This window comes from Mastigoproctus giganteus, chromosome 12 (assembly GCF_048544385.1).
Source record: "Mastigoproctus giganteus isolate SK-2022 chromosome 12, ASM4854438v1, whole genome shotgun sequence".
Classification (NCBI taxonomy): Eukaryota; Metazoa; Arthropoda; class Arachnida; order Uropygi; family Thelyphonidae; genus Mastigoproctus; species Mastigoproctus giganteus.
The window spans coordinates 80657323-80676896 of record NC_143586.1 but is presented as its reverse complement, the minus strand read 5'-3'; the positions used below and the strand labels follow the sequence as shown (position 1 = coordinate 80676896).

General features: G+C 36.3%; 1 protein-coding gene across 2 annotated transcripts in view; it reads right to left on the bottom strand.

Moving 5' to 3' along the window:
* Vps13B (vacuolar protein sorting 13B) overlaps window positions 1-19574 on the bottom strand; it is a 965007-nt gene that overhangs the window by 703621 nt on the left and 241812 nt on the right. For both annotated transcript variants that reach the window (XM_090386413.1, XM_090386414.1), the window contains exons 12-13: window positions 15039-15206; window positions 9191-9364 (exon numbers count right to left, since the gene is read on the bottom strand). In XM_090386413.1, the coding sequence (XP_090242539.1) occupies window positions 9191-9364; window positions 15039-15206 (342 nt within the window). The remainder of the gene's footprint in view (window positions 1-9190; window positions 9365-15038; window positions 15207-19574) is intronic.

Below are 19574 nucleotides of genomic sequence, written 5' to 3'. Positions count from 1 at the left end.
CCAACCTTTTATTTACAATATTATTCAAAATATAAAACTAAAAAAGAGGCCTGTGCTGAATGTATCGCAACCATTAATAGATTCCTAGATGTGGGTTTTCCTATCTTATTAGATAGGGAACACAATATTCTATTATCATGACCCCTAGTACTACTCTGGAACAATGAAATACCAACTAAATTTCAATTCTGCCCACAAAGTTCCATATAGTCAGCCTTTTAACCATAACCTTATCCAAACAAGTTTTGTTCAAGAAATATTACTGCAGCCTCTGATGGAATCTATTACTCCACTGCTAATGAAATCATACTAATCCTACAAACTACCATCCTACTGCACTTACTAGTTATTAGGAAACTCTATAAAAAATAATGTTCAGCTGAACAGAAACCACTATGGTTTACCAAAGCACACAAAGTATAGGTCAATGCTCAATCTCATGGCCAAAGTAAAAGAGTGCTGCATACATCACAACCATTAATAGATCCCCAGATGTGGGTTTTCCTATCTTATTAGATAGGGAACACAATATTCTATTATCATGACCCCAGTACTACTCTGGAACAATGAAATACAAACTAAATTTCAATTCTGCCCACAAACTTCCATATAGTCAGCCAACCATAACCTTATCCAAACATCAGTTTTAGTCAAGAAATATTACTGCAGCCTCTGATGGAATCTATTACTCCACTGCTGTGTTAAAAGTTATGTAACACACTTTTCAAAGAAAACTATCTTAAACCAGAGTGGGTGTTAAAATCAGAGTTTTAGAAAAGCCAAAACACTAGCATGGTGTTTTGGCTTTTTTAAAACCAAGAATGGATCATACTAATCCTACAAATTACCATCCTACTGCACTTACTAGTTATTAGGAAACTCTATAAAAAATAATGTTTAGCTGAAGCACATTATTTATTGAACAGAAACCACTATGGTTTCCCAAAGCACAAAAAGCATAGGTCAATGCTCAATCTCATGGTCAAAGTAAAAACAAGCATTCAAAAAAGCTACTTTTTATTGAAATCATCAGTCATCAGAATTATCAGAATCATCAGTTATAATTTTCCTTTAAAATGGAAAAATGTGATACAACAGTCACACGGGATCTTTCAAGATCTTTCATACAAAATCAACTTCCAAAATTCATTCAGAACTCCTTTAAATAACAGATTATTTTAAGTTTGTTTTTGTAATACAGCTCCTTAACTATATACAGGAAGGATTCCCTCAGGAATCTGGTCTTAGTGTCACACCCTTTGCAATAAGAATTAATTTTGTCACAATACATTCCTAACACAGTTGAAACATACTATCTTATGCTAATCTCAAAATATGCATCTAACAGAAAGACAGCTGCACAGTAACATAAATAAGTTGGGAAAATTGGACCAAAAACAATGGCTAACAACTGTACAAACAAAGTTAAAAAAAAAAAAAAAAACAGCTGCAGACCATTTCTGTCAGAAAGAATCAGTGCATCATTATATTCATTATATTCCCTTCAATCACAGCATCAAATTTCTAGGTCTCTTACTTGAAAAGAAGTTAAACTTTGTAGCACATGTTAAATACATCTGTTCTGCTTTCTCTGAAGTACTCTGAAGAGATTTAATTTCCTAAAGAGATTTAATAAGAGATAGTACTCTGAAGAGATTTAATTTCTTTAGGAAATTAAATCTCTTCAGAGTACTATCTGCTACAGCATGGGATGTAGTTCACTTATGATATTGCATATAAATAAATAAATCTGCACAGCCACTGTCAATCCACTACAGGACTAAGGTGTGGGGGGTAAGTTATTATAATGGAATATTCTTATGGTCAAAGAAATCTTTAAAATTATATATAATTCCAAAGATTTCTTTGGCCATAAGAATATGCCATTATCATAACTTCCTGTTAGAAATTTCCAAGGTATGGTACCTCAACTGTGTTCACACTGGCTTGGCCATAAGTGGAAAATTTTGGTATAACAAATTCAGTAGCTGTTATTATCTGATGCATCAGAGTCAACTGCAGAATCAACTGAAACTATTTGAATATTTCTTTCATCTAAATGAGCTAGTTAATTATATTTTGTTCAATTAGCTTTGTTAAATTTCCAAATCATTCTTATTTAATTAGTGAGAGGGGTTGATTGACAATTTAAAAATTACTCAAAAATGACTGCTATTTCGAGATATGTCAAAAACTGTCAAATTGATAAGCAGTGATAGGACTGGGGAACTATGGTTAAGTCAACTGGATCTGGCAGGAAGATATACAAAGGTATGAGCAACACTGTTGAGAAGTGTTAAATTTGCTTGTCAAGCAGTTTTTCAAGTAATTGATCTCCCCTGACTAAATATAAAGAATCCAGCATCCATTAAAGTCACAGAGGACAAATTAGGGAGGCAACTAATTATCTAAATTCTCAAGCTCTGAAAAGGCATATATTTCATTTGGTGAGAAATATAATGAAACAACCATTACTGTTGCTGTAAAGCTGAACCAATCTGCTACTTCTGAGAATGTTCGCAGAGGTAGTAATCAGGATGGAAAACTGATATGCACATCCACTGTGCTTAATGCTATTGTCATCAATCCATGTGCAGAAATGGAGGAATTTCTATCGTTCCTATATATATTATGTTTTATTACAGCAGAAATTTGAGGTTAAGATAAGTTCCTTGTAAACACAAACTTTCAGGAATACACTGTTCCAAAAATTCACAAACATCATCTACATAACCAGAGACCACAACAATCCCACTGATTTAGAATGTACACTATCTCCATTTACCTGGTGTCTCTGTTGTCTTCTTTTAGAGAAGTCTCAGTTTATTTGTGATTATTTATTTTCTTTTTTTGGAAAAATTATCTTCCGATTTCAATATCATCTCTGCATGCACGTATTTCAAGACTGGTTGGCTTTCATCATAATCTTCTCTGTTATCAATTTCCACATTTGATATCATATATTTGGCAGTGTACCACAGATGATGTTACTGTTTCACCCAAGATATACTTGGGTAAAACAGTAACATCATCTGTGGTACACTGCCACTGGATTTAGCATTAGCATTAGTTGAGGCACATGATTCAAGAAGGCAAGCTTATTTCTGAGGCATATATACAGACATTCTATTTTAGATATGGGAAATTGTTTCTTTTAGCTTCTTGGAACAATGTTTCATACTGGACTTTGTACTTCTAGATTTCTTTCTCTCTTTTCCATTGTCTACATTCTTTGGAAAAGGTGGAATGACTTAACCTGACATTTCTATTTTGTGCAGAGCAATCTGTGTATGTTCTTTAGAACCACAGAATGCAACCTTATATCCTTTGAAGACCATCTACAACTGCCTACATCTTTTAATTAGGAATGTACAGTAAAACACGACAATTCAAAAACTAGCCTTAACTGTTGAAAGTAGGTTTTGAAGGTGAGAATAGTGGTGTAGGTAATTGCAATTATCTCATCTTTTTTAATCACTATTTTCTTTTGCACAAGTGACATTTTGACCACTGAAGTTTTGAGTGGGTTCTTCTTCTAAAACAATCATGAACTCCTATTCTACAATTTTCCCTTCACATGTGTTTAAGAAGACATGTAGAGTTGCACGTGTTGTGATTTCTCCAAAGGTATTGTCATGGTTTTTTCAGCATGTTGATGTTCTACCGTTTCAGCCAATACATCAGCCTTACTCCACGTACTATATTAGGAGGACCGGCCATGCACTTGCAGCCATCATTTATCATTTGGCATTGTAAGGATTAAGATCTTCCTGTTGTCTGTCTTTCAGGGATCAAAAACTCCATATGATATGTAGTGGAGTCCACTGATGCTTCTTTTAGTCCCAGGAGAGTGGATTTTTTTCTCCCAAGTTCCTGACCCACCATTAAGTAGCACTGCTCCTGCTATGAAGGCAGGAAGGAGCAGTGATATCAAAATATTCCTGAGAAACCTCTAAATAGCAGGATTCTTGGTAATGAAAGGTGCTACCTATCACAAAAGAATTCCTAATGCTGAGCACTGAGTTGTGGGAATAGGATAATTTTCATAAGTATTTTGTCCCCCCTCCCTTCAAAGAATGTCAGTTTAAGTAGTGAGTCTGAGTGTATTTAGTTGGTAGTTGATACAAGCAAATCTACAGATGGGAGTCTTTTCACCATTTTTAGAGAATCTGCAGCATTTTCAAGGCATTTTTTTATTAGAAATGGAGAAAATTTACACCCTGATTAACTTGATAAAGAGTGCACTATCAGGGGCAGTGTAAATTCTGTACAATACATATCTTTTCCCCCTTTTTTTTTTTTTTTTGGGCTAGAAGGATTTGCTAAGGTTGATGAGCTTGTAGGCTCAATCAAAAGAAACTTGTGGTTCATATTTTCTCCATTCAGTCCAAGGTAGTTGAATTTGCATCCCATGCTTCTATTCCTACTACATAAAGGAAAGAAGAATGCCACGAGTGACCAAGCAAATGGTAAAGGATAGTTAAATAAGTACTGTTATTTAAAAAAAAGAGAACAACAAAAAAGTGAGTTTCCTTTTTGAACTCAAGTATACAGCATGTAGGACTAAAAGCTATTTATTATAACAAAACAGGAGAGAACTGAATAACAAACCAAAATAATTTATATCTTTTAAATTGCATTACATACTTGCAGATCACTTAATCACTTGGCACGTGGGGTCTGGCTGGAAGGAGCTTTTGCTTCAAAGTCAGCCATGTGGACTTTGCAAAAAAGTGGGCAGAGCCAGGTTCCTGCAATTAGTCCCTTCTTTTAAAAGCAGAAGCTGTATGTGGAAATTGGCCTGGCAAGGAAGTATTCAGGAATTTGTCTATTAGGTCTCTATGAATTCTACGTACTGTAGAAATGGGAGGCACTCTTTATGGGTTTTGATGCTTCCAAACTTTTTTTTTTTTTTAGCACAGATGATAATTGCACTCTCTTTTAACACATGAAGCTATTTCTGTAGATGTTAAAAATACTTTTGTACTGCAGTTGTGCATTGGTTGGGAACAAATGTAAATGTTCCAAATTACAAAGCATAGTAGAATACTATGAAGTATCTCTCTTCACCCTGGTTACTGATCTGTCTTATCGAAAATGTCCTTTATAAACTAGGTTATTCTTACTGATTTTATTTACACAGCAGAAAAGAGCAGAACATTTAAAATTTCAAAATAAGGAAAACTATTTTTATAGCTTTTCTTATATTGATTAAACATTGAAAAGTCAGGTAGTAGAGATGTTTTTTCTAAAAAAGATATTTAATCACAGAACAATAAAATAACCCATAAATGTAGGCATATTAGCATTAGCATTAGTAGAGGCATATGATGCAAGAAAGCAAGCTTATTCAGCATCAGCCAAAAAAAAAAAAAACACACACCACTCCCATTTCACCCCTCCGTTCGTTCGAAATACCTGTCCAGTTGAGCTTTAAATTTGTTTAGGCTATCAACTTCAACAAGTGATGGAAGTCGGTTCCACCAACCAACCACCCGCTGGCCAAAGGCAAATTTCCGCACATCTATCCAACATCCGTCCTTCCTCAATTTGAATTTATGCCCTCTCAGGTGATTATTCTGAGCAAGATGAAGAATCCCATTGGCATTGAGCATGCTCAAACCATTCAAAGCCTTATACACCTCTATCAGATCACCTCGCCGTTGCCTAGTCTCCAGACTCTGTAATTTGCAAAACTTAAGCCTTTCTTCGTAAGAGCAACCCTTTGTTCCATTCACTAATCTTGTTGCCCTTCTCTGTACTCGTTCCAGGAGCTCTACATCCTTCTTGAAATGAGGCCTCCAGACCTGTATACAGTACTCAAGATGTGGCCTAACCATTGCCTTATACAAGGGAATAATCACCTCCTTATCCCTGCTAGAAAAATTCCTGTATATCATTGACAAGACACCATGAGCTACTCTTGCAGCTCGTCTGCACTGCTCAGAGAACTTCATATCTGCCTGCACAATTATCCCCCAGGTCCTTTTCATTCTCCACCACTGTCAGTGTAGTACCGCAGAGTTGATACGTTGCTCTGGGGTTACTGTTTCCCATATGTAGTACTTTACATTTGTCAATGTTAAACTTCATTTGCCACCTCTCAGCCCATCTTTTCAACCTTTCCAGATCCTGTTGCAGCAGCATAGCGTCAGTAGTGTCCTTAACAACCCTGCCAACCTTTGTATCATCTGCAAACTTGGACATTAAACTTGATATCCCATCATCAATATCATTCATAAACACCGAAAACAACAACGGACCCAACACTGAACCCTGAGGAACTCCACTAATAACATTAGTCCACGTTGAGCAGTGTCCATTGATTACCACTCTCTGTCTTCTGCCACTCAACCATCCCCTTATCCATAGCAGCAATTTGCCTCCAATGCCACACTGCTCCAATTTGTGCAGCAGTCTTCCATGTGCAACAGTATCAAAAGCCTTTCTAAGATCCAAATATATAATATCAAAGTTATTCCCTGCATCCAGTTCTTTTGTGACTACATCATAGTATCCAATCAAATTGGTCAGGCAAGACCCTTATTCTGTACTTTGCTACAGTCACTCATCACATCCAGGCACTGTCACAAGGACATTTGTACCTCTATCATAAAATTCAGGTTCATTCCCATTCAACTAAGTTTCATGCTTAATCTCTTTAGCATGCAGAAATCTGCATGCTAAATAGATTAAGCATGCACTCATTTGTTGTTTATTAATAAATGCATGCATCTATTAATACATCTAATATTAAAGGAGGCAGCAAAGGAAGTAAGCAAACCCTTAGCCATAATTATGAGAGCTTCCTTGGACTCAGGGGAGGTACCCATGGACTGGAGATGTGCAAATGTGACCCCAATTCACAAAGGAGGATCAAAGAGTGACACAAGTAATTATAGACCTGTTAGTTTAACTTCTGTTCCAGGGAAATTAATAGAGGTGCTGGTTAAAGAAGCATTGCAGGATCATCTAGACAAGACTTCAGTTATAGTCCGGACATAGCATGGTTTTGTTAAGGGGAAGTCTTCGAGTGTTACAATGAAATCAGCTTCAATAATTTTTTTTTTCCAACTAAAAAGGAGGGGCTGAAAAGTAATGCCCTCATCACATAACTTTGAAGGAATAAAGACAATTCAGAAAGAAAAACATAATTGTCGATAAAAAAAAGCTATGTTTAATTTCATGTATCATTTTTCTACATACATCCACCTAACTCAATACATTTTGTCCAGTGTTTGCATAACAATTTTTTGTATGAAGCTCAAGTTCTTTCAGCTGAGAGGACAACTCTCTTTCATATCTCCTCTTAACTTCTTCACTGGCATCATATCTTTGCATATGTTTTATAAGCATTGAAAAAAAACTTAAATGTCCGGATTAGCAGTGGTGTTTGTTCCATCAATCAACCACCTGCTGGCTAAAGGCAAACTTCTGTACATCTATTATGCAACCATCCTTCCTCAATTTGAATTTGTGTCCCCTCATGTGTGGACTGAGAAAGAGGAAGAATCTCATCAGCACTGAGCTTGCTCAATCCAAGCAAAGCCTTAAACACTGCAATCATATCACATTGCAGGTGCCTAGACTATAGATGCTGCAATTTGCAGAACTGAAGCCTTTATTGGTAAGTGCACCCCTTTGTTCCCCTCACCCATCTCGCTGTCCTTCTCTGTACTCTTTTCAGCAGCTCCACATCCTAAAATGAGGCCTCTTGATTTGTATGCAGTACTCAAGTTGTTTACTCAAGTTGTGGCCTGAGCATTGCCTTACACAATGGGATAATCACCTCCTTATCTCTGCTGGAAAAATTCCTGTATATAATTGACAAAAGTCTATGAGCAGTCCTGGCAGCCTGTCTGCATTGCTCAGAGAACTTCATATCTGACTGTACAATTATCACAGATCATTTTCATTTCCCACTTACCTGGGTGTAGCACCACACAGTTGATATGTTACTCTGGGGCTACTGATGCCTATATGCAGCAATTTACATTTGTAAACATTAAACTTCAATTGCTATTTCTCAGCCCATTTGCCTAACTTTTCTAGATCCTGTTGCAGTAGCATACTGTCATTAACCACCCTGTCAACATTTGTATCATCTACAAACTTGGACATTAATCCTGATATGCCTTCATCAATATCATTGATAAATATAGAAAACAACAATGGGGCCCAACACCATATCCTGGGAGGGCTCCACTAATAACATTAGTCCACAAAGAGCAATGTCCAATGATAACCACCATCCCTTTATCCATAGTAGCAGCTTGCATGTAATGCCACACTGCTCCAATTTGTACAGCAGTCTTTTTATGTGCAACACCATCAAAAGATTTCCTGAAATCCAAGTATATGATATCAAAATTATTTTTTGTATCCAGTTCCTTTGTGACAACATCATAGTATCCAACCAAATTGGTCAAACAAGATTTCCTCCTTAACAAACCTATGGTGTCTGAATTATAAGGAGGAAGTGGAATAACTTCATATTCCAGTTATGAAATTTTAGTCAATGTTGTATAACTGCAATAAGATTCCATGCTGTCACATTGAAGAAACATTCCTGTATTGAAAGGCCTTACTCATTTGATTCTTTGTAAGCTTGTCTAATGTCTCCATGCATCAAACTGAATTAATGGTGGTCCCTTTTTCCACAAATTTGGAAAAAGTGATATTGAGTGTTGAGTGTTATAAAGTGATGTTGAGCGTTAAAAACAGATAACAACCTCAAAACAATGTCATTTTACTGGCTGATGCTTGGACTTTGAATTCTTTTTGAGCATGGGGATGTTTTATTGAAAAATTCCTTGGATTGTGTCTTATTTTCCAGATCAAAGCAGTGAAACCGGAATTCATCCCCAGTCATAATGATTCTAACATTTTCAGCAGTCAATAATTCAATAAATGCAAGTTGTTTGAACCAAGTGTTCAATAATACCTCCATTAAAACAATGTAACGTAAATGAAAACAACCGTACAAAAACGCTGCCATGCTGGTCGTTACTAGAAACTATTAGCAAAATAAAGAACCTACTTGTTGTGCTCATAGTACTGAGATTACAAACTACAGGGCATTATTTTCAGTCTACCTTCATAAATCAAGGTGAGAGTGGAGTTCTTTGCATTTTTTAGCTATTTGTAAAATATGTTAACTATTATGCCAAAAAAAAAAAAAAAATAGTACCTATGCCAGTTTTATCATCTTGACTTTCACTAGTAGCAGGAGTCTGCTTTTTTGGTACATAGAGTGGAACAAGTACCTCAAGAGGAACACAAACATCATAAGATAACCATTCTAAAAGAGCAGGATCCAGACTCAGAGCTACACCAGATACATCAACTACAATGAAAGCTGGTTCTGCAAGCATAAAAATAAAATCATTAAGTCATAAAAACTAATTTTTGTTTGACACATTATATTAGACAACAGTTGCTAATAGATTTTTTTTAAAACATTTCCAATAGTCAGATTATTCCTGACTATTGGAAATGTTTTTAAAACTGAATACAATAAAAAGCATCTTTGTGCAAATCAAATATTTGCATAAATATTTGCAAATTCATGGTTCAAAGCAATTCATGGCAATAAAATTATCTACTTTTACTATTATCATTAGTAGTGGCAAATGATGCATCTTAATTTAATCAGAGTATCCACTTCCCCAACGCCAGATGGAAATTTGTCGGCAATCAATAACGCCCTGGCTGAAATCAAATTTTTGCACATCTAGCCTGTAGCTATCCTTTTTCTATTTAAGTTTATATAAACTTAAACTGTGTGTGTGTGTGTGTTGTCCAAAAAATTTAGATTGTGTGTATTGTTCCCTTTATGTGTGGTGTCTAAGAAAGAACTGTGATATCATCAGCATTAAGGAGAAATTAAGGAAAACAAGGATGTTACTTGGTAGCTGATGTGTAAATCTGTAATACTGTTTGGTCTGTATTTCTCAAATACTAGAGTGAAAAAAGTAAACTACAGACCTATGCGATATATTCTTCTGAAACACAAGTGATTATGAGGAAAGAGGTGCTATTATTGATGGCTAATAACTTTTCTGCTCCATGGACACGTTTAACTAGGGTAAATACAGTGAAAACTGGATTAGCTGTTTCAGAAATGGATTGTTCTATTTAATTATTTTTTTATAGGCACCCCCAAACAGAAATGGTTACTGGAAACTATAATATTCTAGTGTGGATTGAGAGGACAAAGAAATTTGTTTCCAGTGGATTTGAGTTTCTGAATGTCAAAATTTTCAAGAACTACCAGAGGAAGATTGTTTCAAAGAACAACCTTCCTTGGGTAGTTTAGTAAACATGGTGATGAACCATAAATAGATACTGGCTAGTTGATGAACCTGTTTAGATTGGTTTGGAAGAAGGAGGTTGTTATTTGTTTTTTAGGAGCATTAGCAACTAAGGCCATATTGCTCTGGGGATATGCGGTGGTTTCCCTGACCTTTCCACATCCTCCGTATTTGGTGGGCACGGGCTTGAACCCCGGTCTAATCAAGAAGCGTGTGCTACGCACTGCTGCTCCTGCCCACCTGGCTACGGAGGCGCCAAAGAAGAAGGAGGAGGTAGAATTACAGATGCCAATTTGGAAGAATGGCACCCATAGAAATATCTCTAGAAAAGATATTCAAACAGAAACTGAACATGTATGATTTTTGAATCACTTTTATTTGCCAGTTTTCATTATGAAAATCAATGTAAATATAAAAGTAATTACAATTCCTACTCTCAGAAGAAAACTTTTTTTTTTTTTTTTTGTTATATTGGCAATAATAAAATAACAAAAGCAAACATCACAATGCTAGTCAAAGAAACCTTTACCTATGCATTCAAGCAAAAACGTAATGCATCTGTTGATATTACTGAACTGATGAAAGTAGGGCCACCTTGTGAGAAAAACTGCTTATAGAAAAATAACATCTTTTTATGAACAAGTAACATAATGCTATGATAGTTTAGATAATATCTGCATTCAAAACAAAACTGAGATATCAAACTATGCAGTGCACAGACAACACATAGACAAACCAATTTTTTATTGGAGCATCTGCCCTTTACAGGCAAGTCAGGAAAATGATTAAAGTAAGGTAAAATTGGTTTCACTGTTAGGAAAATTAGACTAGAGAAATGAGTTTCAAAGAGAGAAAATCAACAAATTAGGAGTGATCTGTAATGTTGGAAGAGTGGTAGACAGCAAATGAATTTAACAGAAAGGATTGCTGATAAGGAATATCAGAGTGGAAGTGGACATGTACACAAGTACTACATTTTAAAATGAAATGAATCATACAATGAGTAATCGGGACAATTAAAATGAGTGGTAGTAGAGGAGACCAACAGTTGAGAAGCAATTAGGAAAAGTATGTGAATTTTATTTATTTCCATTGAGGATGGAAACAGACTTCACTGAGATCAGGATTGAGACTGTGCACATATGAAGTAAATTAGCAAGTTTGAAGAAATTTGGTCCTTTTGCATACTGTCTTGTTCCATTAGTCTGCTATTCATAGTTCAAAGGTAACTGAGGTGAAATATTTCTTTTTAAGCTCCTATACAGAACCAGGGTGACTAGAGGAGTTTATATTTTCATTTTAACTATTTTTGGCAGCCAATATATTAGTGCTGCTGTTAGCAATGGGCTGTGCATTTTCTGTGGAAGCATACAGCTGAATCTTGTGATGTGCATATTTGCAGAATCCCCATAGAAATGAAATTTTAAATATGCTGTACACATGGCAAGGTTACACAAGCTATCCTCAAAAGAGTATGACCTGTGCCCCCAACTACATTAAAAAACTGTTCTGATTCCCTACATTCATAGAGTAAAGACAGCGACTCTGCTCCAGATGCAAAATTTTAATCATAAGTCAGCAACGATTAAAAATGAAACTTTGCACAAATCTTTAATAATGTATCAAAAACATTGTTGTTATTGTTATTGTTATGTTGTTATTTAGGAGCATTAGCAACTAAGGCCATATTGCTCTGGGGATATGCAGTGGTCATTCCCTGACTTTTCCACATCCTCCATATTTGGTGGTCACGGGCTCGGACCCCGGTTTAATCAAGAAGCGTGTGCTACGCACTGCCGCTCCTGCCCACCTGGCTATGGAGGCGCCCTATCAGAAACATAAATAACAATCAAAATTCAATATAACTGTTTTTGTTTTGGTTACTTCAAACTTTCCAGGTGACTGTGAATTTTGATTGTGATTTAATCAAATTCCTCACAGGAATTTGATTAAATCTTTCAAATTTCTGTGAGGGGCAGAATGAGTTTTAGTTTCCTATGCCCCTTCACACAGAGAGGTTGAATGGATTTGGTATGGTTAATACAGAGACATATAAGGTTAATATAAAATATTTCAGTGCTGATGAAAGCTTTTTTTTTTTTTTTTTTTTTTATGAGAACCCCAAACACGAGAGGTATTAGAACCTACAGTACTTAGTACCGTGCTTGGGTTGGAGGTTGAGAAGACGAAAGAAGATATTTGTTGACATTGGACTTGAACTTCTGTAGATTGTAATTTTCAGGAAATACGTATGAAGGAAGGTTGTTCCAGAAAACGGCAGTTGAATGAATAAATGAGGAAGATGAAAAGTTGGTTCTGTGGGTTTGAAGTTGGACAGTAAATGGATGTTGGCTGGTGGCGGCACGTGTTCGGACTGTTTTGAAAGAGAGAGCGGGAATTATAGAAGCCAATTCAGAAGAACAGTGCCCATGGAAGTATCTGTAGAAGAGGCATGCAGCAGAAACAGTACGTCTATGAGAAAGCGAGTGGAGAGACTCTGTTAGAGATGAATCATTAATTAACCTAACTGCCCTCTTCTGAATGGAATCAAGAAGCCTGAGAGAGGTTTTGGGGGCACCACCCCAGATGTGGGAACAATATTCCATGGCAGGGCGGATTTGCGATTTATACAGAGTGAGCAGCTGTTTGGAAGAAAAGTAACGCCGAGAGCGAAAGAGAAAACCAAGTTTTTTAGATGCAGAGGAAGCAATATTTGTAATGTGCTTGTGCCAAGAGAGTTTAGAAGTCAGGGTAATCGGGGTAAAAGCTAAAAGCTAAGAAAAGCTAACAAACTTTCACAACATCACTACTTAAAGAGGGCTTTCAACCAGGCTAGCAATGATTATTTATTTTGTTATTTTGTTTTTTTTTTAGGTGCATTAGCAACTGCCATATTGCTCTGGGGATATGTGGTGGTCATTCCCTGACCATTTCCACATCTTCCATATTTGGTGGTCGTGGGCTCGAACCCCGGTCTAATCAAGAAGCGTGTGCTACGCACTGCTGCTCCCGCCCACCTGGCTATGGAGGCGGGCTGGCAATGAGCCTTGATAGAAGATCTAAAGTCATTTTGCTTTCTGAGTTGACTTTTGAGAGATAAAGCTATAGCTCTGAGATTTGGATAGCAGCATTCTACCATTTTTGGTGTTGAAATACTGCTAAATCACAAGGTGTTCTCATCAGAAAAAAAGAATAATTTGATGTTCTTGGTTTGCAGAGAGGTGCAGAAATATTTTTTCCTCATTGATTTAATTGAGTATAATTCTATCTGTGATCAAGTGCATTTTTTTTTTTTTTTTTGAGCTTATAGAGCTTGACTGAAGAAACTTGTGGCATTGATACAAATTAGAAAATGCAAGCCTGCTTACTTTTTCTAACTTTAAAATAAAAATCAACAATACCAGTGTATGTGTATCCTGAAACTTGAAAATAATACTTCTGCTCTAGTTACTCAGCATTATTGTTTATATTTGAAGTAAACAGCAACTAATTTCATTATTCAAAAGTTCAAAAATCAACATGAAATGAAAAACTGAAATAAATTAGAATACTTTTCCAAATATTTAAAGCAACTATTCTACACAAGACTTATTTTTAAGTATTTTTTTTTTATACAGCAGATAAATGTGAAAGAATGGAAAAGTCTTTCAACAGAATTAATTCTCTCATAAATAGAAGCTGCTGCTATGAGTTGCTGTGAAGCTGCTGCTATGAGTTTCCCCAATACTACATTACAAATAAGCTACACTTCCCTAAAAGGGAATTATAACAACTTATCTGTATTTATTATAACAACTTATCTGTATTTATTAGAAAGATGCCTGCCGTGTAATGCATCAGAACAGCATCTGGTAACAAAGTGGCAATAAAACTCACCAGACCAGTGATAATGAAAGGGAGACTGAATGCTGAAATATGCAGAATTATACTTTCCTTTTTAAAAGGAAAGGAACGGGCTGGCTATTTGTACTGTAGGATTAAGGCAATTCACAGTGATGACTTTAGAAAATGAGAGTGAGAAAGAGATCAATACCAAAAAAACATGCTAAAACAAACCAAAACCACCTCTACAATCTTTCCAGAAGCTGAGAAATGCTCAGCTTCATGGAACAGTGATCATCAGTGCCACCTGTGCTACCAAGTAGCAAATAAACATCGCAAAGAATTTGGCATTTCAGCCAATTGTGCAATAAATGACATAAAGGAAAATTACTATCATTTTCTGTTTACCAACCTATGGAACTCATTAAAGATCTACCAACAAAGTTACAGTCAAATATTTTTGTGGATTCCCACAGTATCTTCCACTTTTTGAATTTTACTGCAACCATCTATAAAGTCTTTTCCCTTTGTACGTTACAGTTTCTCTATCCCTTAGACTGCTTTCTATGGCAACTTAAATGTTCATAATAGTCATTTAACACTTCCTGTTTCAGAAAGGGTTACTAGGTAAAAGGACTTCTGGGCTAGTGTGTACACATACTTATTGATATTGATCCATTTTAAATGATAAAATCATGATGCTCGAATGCCACACACACACACACACACACACACACACACACACACACACACTACTGCAAAGAAGTGAGAATGGTCAATAAAATCACAATCCACTAAGGATTCCATGTCATAACTGTACCAATAAAATGGAATTTAATATTGAAATCAATGTGGTTAAATTAAAATTACACGATAATAAAATTATTAGAACAGCCAACATACCAAAACATTCTGCCTCACTTTGTGGTAACTGAGCTTTCAAAATAAAGCACTTTGACATCTTCATGTCACTTGAAGCTTCAGTATTACTAGACAGAATATCCTGAAAATATGAAATTTTGCTGGCAGGATCTGTACACTCAGGACTATGAAGCAAAGCAGATGTGTGTTCTGTGAAAAAAAATAAAATATATACAGAATTTTAATGTAGAAAGAAAATATCAAAAGAAAATCTTACTTTTTACATTTCTTTATATCTTTTTCTTTACATTTTCATAAGTGTAAATATTATTTTAATATTATACTAGAGGGCTTCGCCCCCTGCTTTTGATAAAATAAAATGAAATACTTACAGAAGCTTTCGACTGTGTGTCTCTTCCTCAGCTATGAATACATAAATACATTACTATATCTACATAATATCGGTGTAGATACACCATAGACACTCTTAAAAACTACGATCGTAGTGTGAAAGGAATCATTTCATCTGTATCTTATATCGTGCTCATTCTTCACGAGTTTCCTGTGTATTGCACTACTTCAAATAAGTAACGCTTCACTAATAGGGAAGACTACTGTCATTTATTCTCAGTGGGCACTACCACCCAGACAGCACTGTTTCAAAGCTTGTTGGCTTTTTATTGGTGGGTGCCTTTCACACTACAATTGTAGTTTTCCTTTAAGAGTTGTCTATGGTGTATCTACACCGATTTTATATAGATATAGAATCTTAACCTCTTAAAATATTATGCCTCGTTGCATTTAGTTTATTTAAATAAATACGTTACGTATGATAATCAAGAATGGTACCACGTGGTAGTGTTAGATAAACATAGTGCATGACCACGCTTAAACAGAAGCTTGTTTTACCAAAAAAAAAAGCTTCTGTTACATATTTTTGTATTTGTTACATATTACCACATAACCTAGATGCAGGTTATGTGGTAATCTCTCTTCTCTCATTGGCTGAATAAATATCATTAGGAGGAAAATTATTTTAATGTATAGAAAGAAATACAAAGTGTAAAATCTTTCCATTACTGTATTTTCTAAAAAGAAAGCTCTATATGAATTAATAACTCTATATATATGGTATTCATTAAAAAAAGCTTAACTCTCACTATGCATCTTCTTAGTAATATAAAAAAATCCATAGATTTCTAAACGTGGAATCTATTGTACACTGAGTGGACAGAAATCATGGGATATCTACCTAACGGATAGGTATCACATGATATAGTAACGGGTAGGCCCACTTTTCGCCCAAATAATGGCAGTAACACAGCAAGGCATTGAGTCAACTAGTTCATGAAAGCATTCCACAGGTATTTCCCTCCATGCTTGTTGAACCGCTGTCCATATTCCATCGCATTCCTGGGTGTAGGATCCAAAGCTTGAATGGACCGTTCCACAGCATCCCAAAGATGCTCTACAGGGTTCATGTCTGGTGAATGGGGAAGCCATTCCATGGTGGTAAAATCTGCAGAGTGCTCTTTGAACCATGTTCTAGTGACAACGACTCTGTAGGGTGGTGCATTGTCCTGCTGGAAGAGTCCATTGCCCTGTGGGTGCACGATACCATGAAGGGATGCAGATGGTCTGCAAGGGTGGACACGTAACCTGAATCGTTCAGAGATGCATCTAGACATACCAGAGGTTCCAATGTGGTTCCAACAAGGTTCCAACCTATTGCAACTAATGATCACCTGATGATCTTGGTGGAGACGTATCTGGCACCACCCTCATTGAAGTTGGTGGTGATTTGTGCCACTGTCACTCTCCAGGTGGCTGAAACAATGTGAGGGTGGACACGTAACCTGAATCGTTCAGAGATGCATCTAAACATACCAGAGGTTCCAACGTGTGCCAGTTGAACATGCACCAGCCCATTACTGACAGTCCACCAGCCTAAACAGTTCCTTACTGACATATGACAAGTGCATAGCTTCTTGCAGTTTCTGCCATATACACACCCTCCCGTCTGCACAAAATAACTGAAAACGGGACTTACTGGACCAGGAGATCTGTCTACAATCATCTAAGGTTCAGTGCCAATGTTCTTTTGCCCAGTCGAGGTGTAGAGTCCTGTGTCGTGGTGTTAGTAATGGTTCTCTGGTGGGTCGGCGGCTCTCATAACCTATTGCAACTAATGATCACCTGATGGTCTTGGTGGAGACGTATCTGGCACCGCCCTCATTGAAGTTGGTGGTGATTTGTGCCACTGTCACTCTCCAGGTGGCTGGAATAATGTGAGGCAAACATCAACAGCCACATTCATCCCCCACCTTTCTCAGCCCACAATGCTGTCCACAGTGAGATGTTATTCCGGAAATGGCATATTCCGGATACACTCTTGATACTGTTGAACAGGGATAGTGCAATTTCTGTACCACCTCCGAGATAGAGTGACCCATGCGTCAGGCATCCACTATCATTCCTCTTTCAAAGTCGGTTAACTCACAACGTTTATCCATACTGACATCAAATTACTGTCTACATGAATGCAGTGATGCAGTGTACCTATATACCTAGTGGTGGATTCGTCCACTAGCAAGAGGGGCTAGTATATTAAAATAGTATATTATCAAATATACTATTTTCAAATCATTGATCTGAATATACTTTATAAGGCATGTTTGGAAATGTGTAAAGTGCTCATTAGTTGCAGGATGTTTTGAGTAGTCAATTTTTAACCATGTGTAACAACTCAATTTCTAAGGAAGGATTGTCAAAAAATGGAGCTTTCTATTTTGCTATTTCAAAAAAGATCCATCTTTTTAAAATTACGCATGTTCTGACATTACTCAAGAAGGAAATGTAGAATCAACACTAAATTACACAATAATATAGTAATAACAGAAACATACTTACTAATTATTGTATTAGGATCCAGAAAAATTGTCCAACATATTTCTTCCAAATGAATAATCAGTAAAAATGCATCATTATTAAATGCAATAAATGAATGGTATTTTAGTTATTTTCTCTATTTATATGTTATTTGCTTTGTTTTTAAAAGAACTTTAACCCCCCCACTCCCTTTGTTCAATTAACAGACATTGAAAATTTGCAATCCAGAACCTTTTACCTTTTTTCATAAAAAAATGTGAATATATATATATATATAAAGCTTGTAAAAAGACCAAAACTATAAAACAGTGGTTTTTCAACCATTTTTTAATAACGGCACCCCTAAGTAATTTATTTTATTTTGTGGAATCCCTACTCAATTTTCTCCCTGTTAGATCCGATTCTGTGTGTGTGTGTGTGTTTAAATCGGTGTCAAATATTCTAGGGGCGTATTCTCATCAACCAAACATTAAAAATAGTTCATATAAACATGGGTCTAGAAACACTCAGTTTCTGAGGTAGGAGGAATTTTTGCTTAACAATATCAACCAATTAATAAGAAATCCAACAGAACAATTAATGCAATTAAACAAGACAAAGTTTAACAGAAACAAACAAAAACAAAGTAAACACAAGACAGAACATTTTGTTACAAAAATTGTTCAAAATGGTCTCCTTCAATGCATCCTCTGAGTCTGTGTTCCATGTTTTGCCGTACTCTGTTGAATACACCTGGAGTGTTACATATTTGCTCACATCCATTTATGATACGCTCTTCAAAACATCAACATCAGGCACATTTAAAATCCATTGTGTAAACAATGGACTTTAAATGTCCCCAGAGATAAAAATCCATTAGGTTCAAATCTGGTGATCGAGCAGGCCATTCAATGGATCTCCAGCTACCAATCCATCTTTGAGGAAAATGGCCATCCAAATGCTGACGAACTCTTCGACTAAAGTGAGCCCAGGTGCCATCGTGCATGAACCACATTTGTCAGACAACTTCCAGAGGTAACATCGTCCATTAAATGGTGCAATTCATTTTCAAGAAACTGCAGATAAATGTCTCCTGTCAGATGTGGAGGTAAAAAATAGGGGCCTATCAAATGATCATGCACGATTCCAGCCCAAATGTTTAGAATGAACTTATGTTGATGTTTGTCCTGTTGTGCTGCATGAGGTTTGTCATCGCTCCAGATGTGGTTGTTATGGTAGTTTAAGACCCCCATTACGTGTAAAACCAGCCTCATCAGTGAACAAGATAAATGCCAAGAAATTCAGGACCAAACACACTTTTGTTGAATGCGTTGGCACAATGTTCTTCGTGGCAGAAAGTTTGCCTCAGTAAGTCCTTGCACCCGTTGAAGGTGATAGGGGTACAGAAGGCTTTCATGGAGAATATTTCAGATAGTCGTATGACTAACTCCTTCCCTTAGTGCAATTCTTCTTGTACTATCTGATGGATTTTCGCCCACATTATGAAGAACTTGTTCCTCAAGGTCAGCATTTCATACCTCTCTTGGTCTTCCAGTGTCAAAAGATCTCTCAAATGAGCCCATGTCTTGCAAACATTGATGGATTCGTGTGAATGTTCTTGGACAAGGTAAACACCTATTGGGGTACCTTTCTGAATAAAGTTCATGTGTTCTTAATGTATTTCCATCTGTAAGACCATAAATGTAGTGC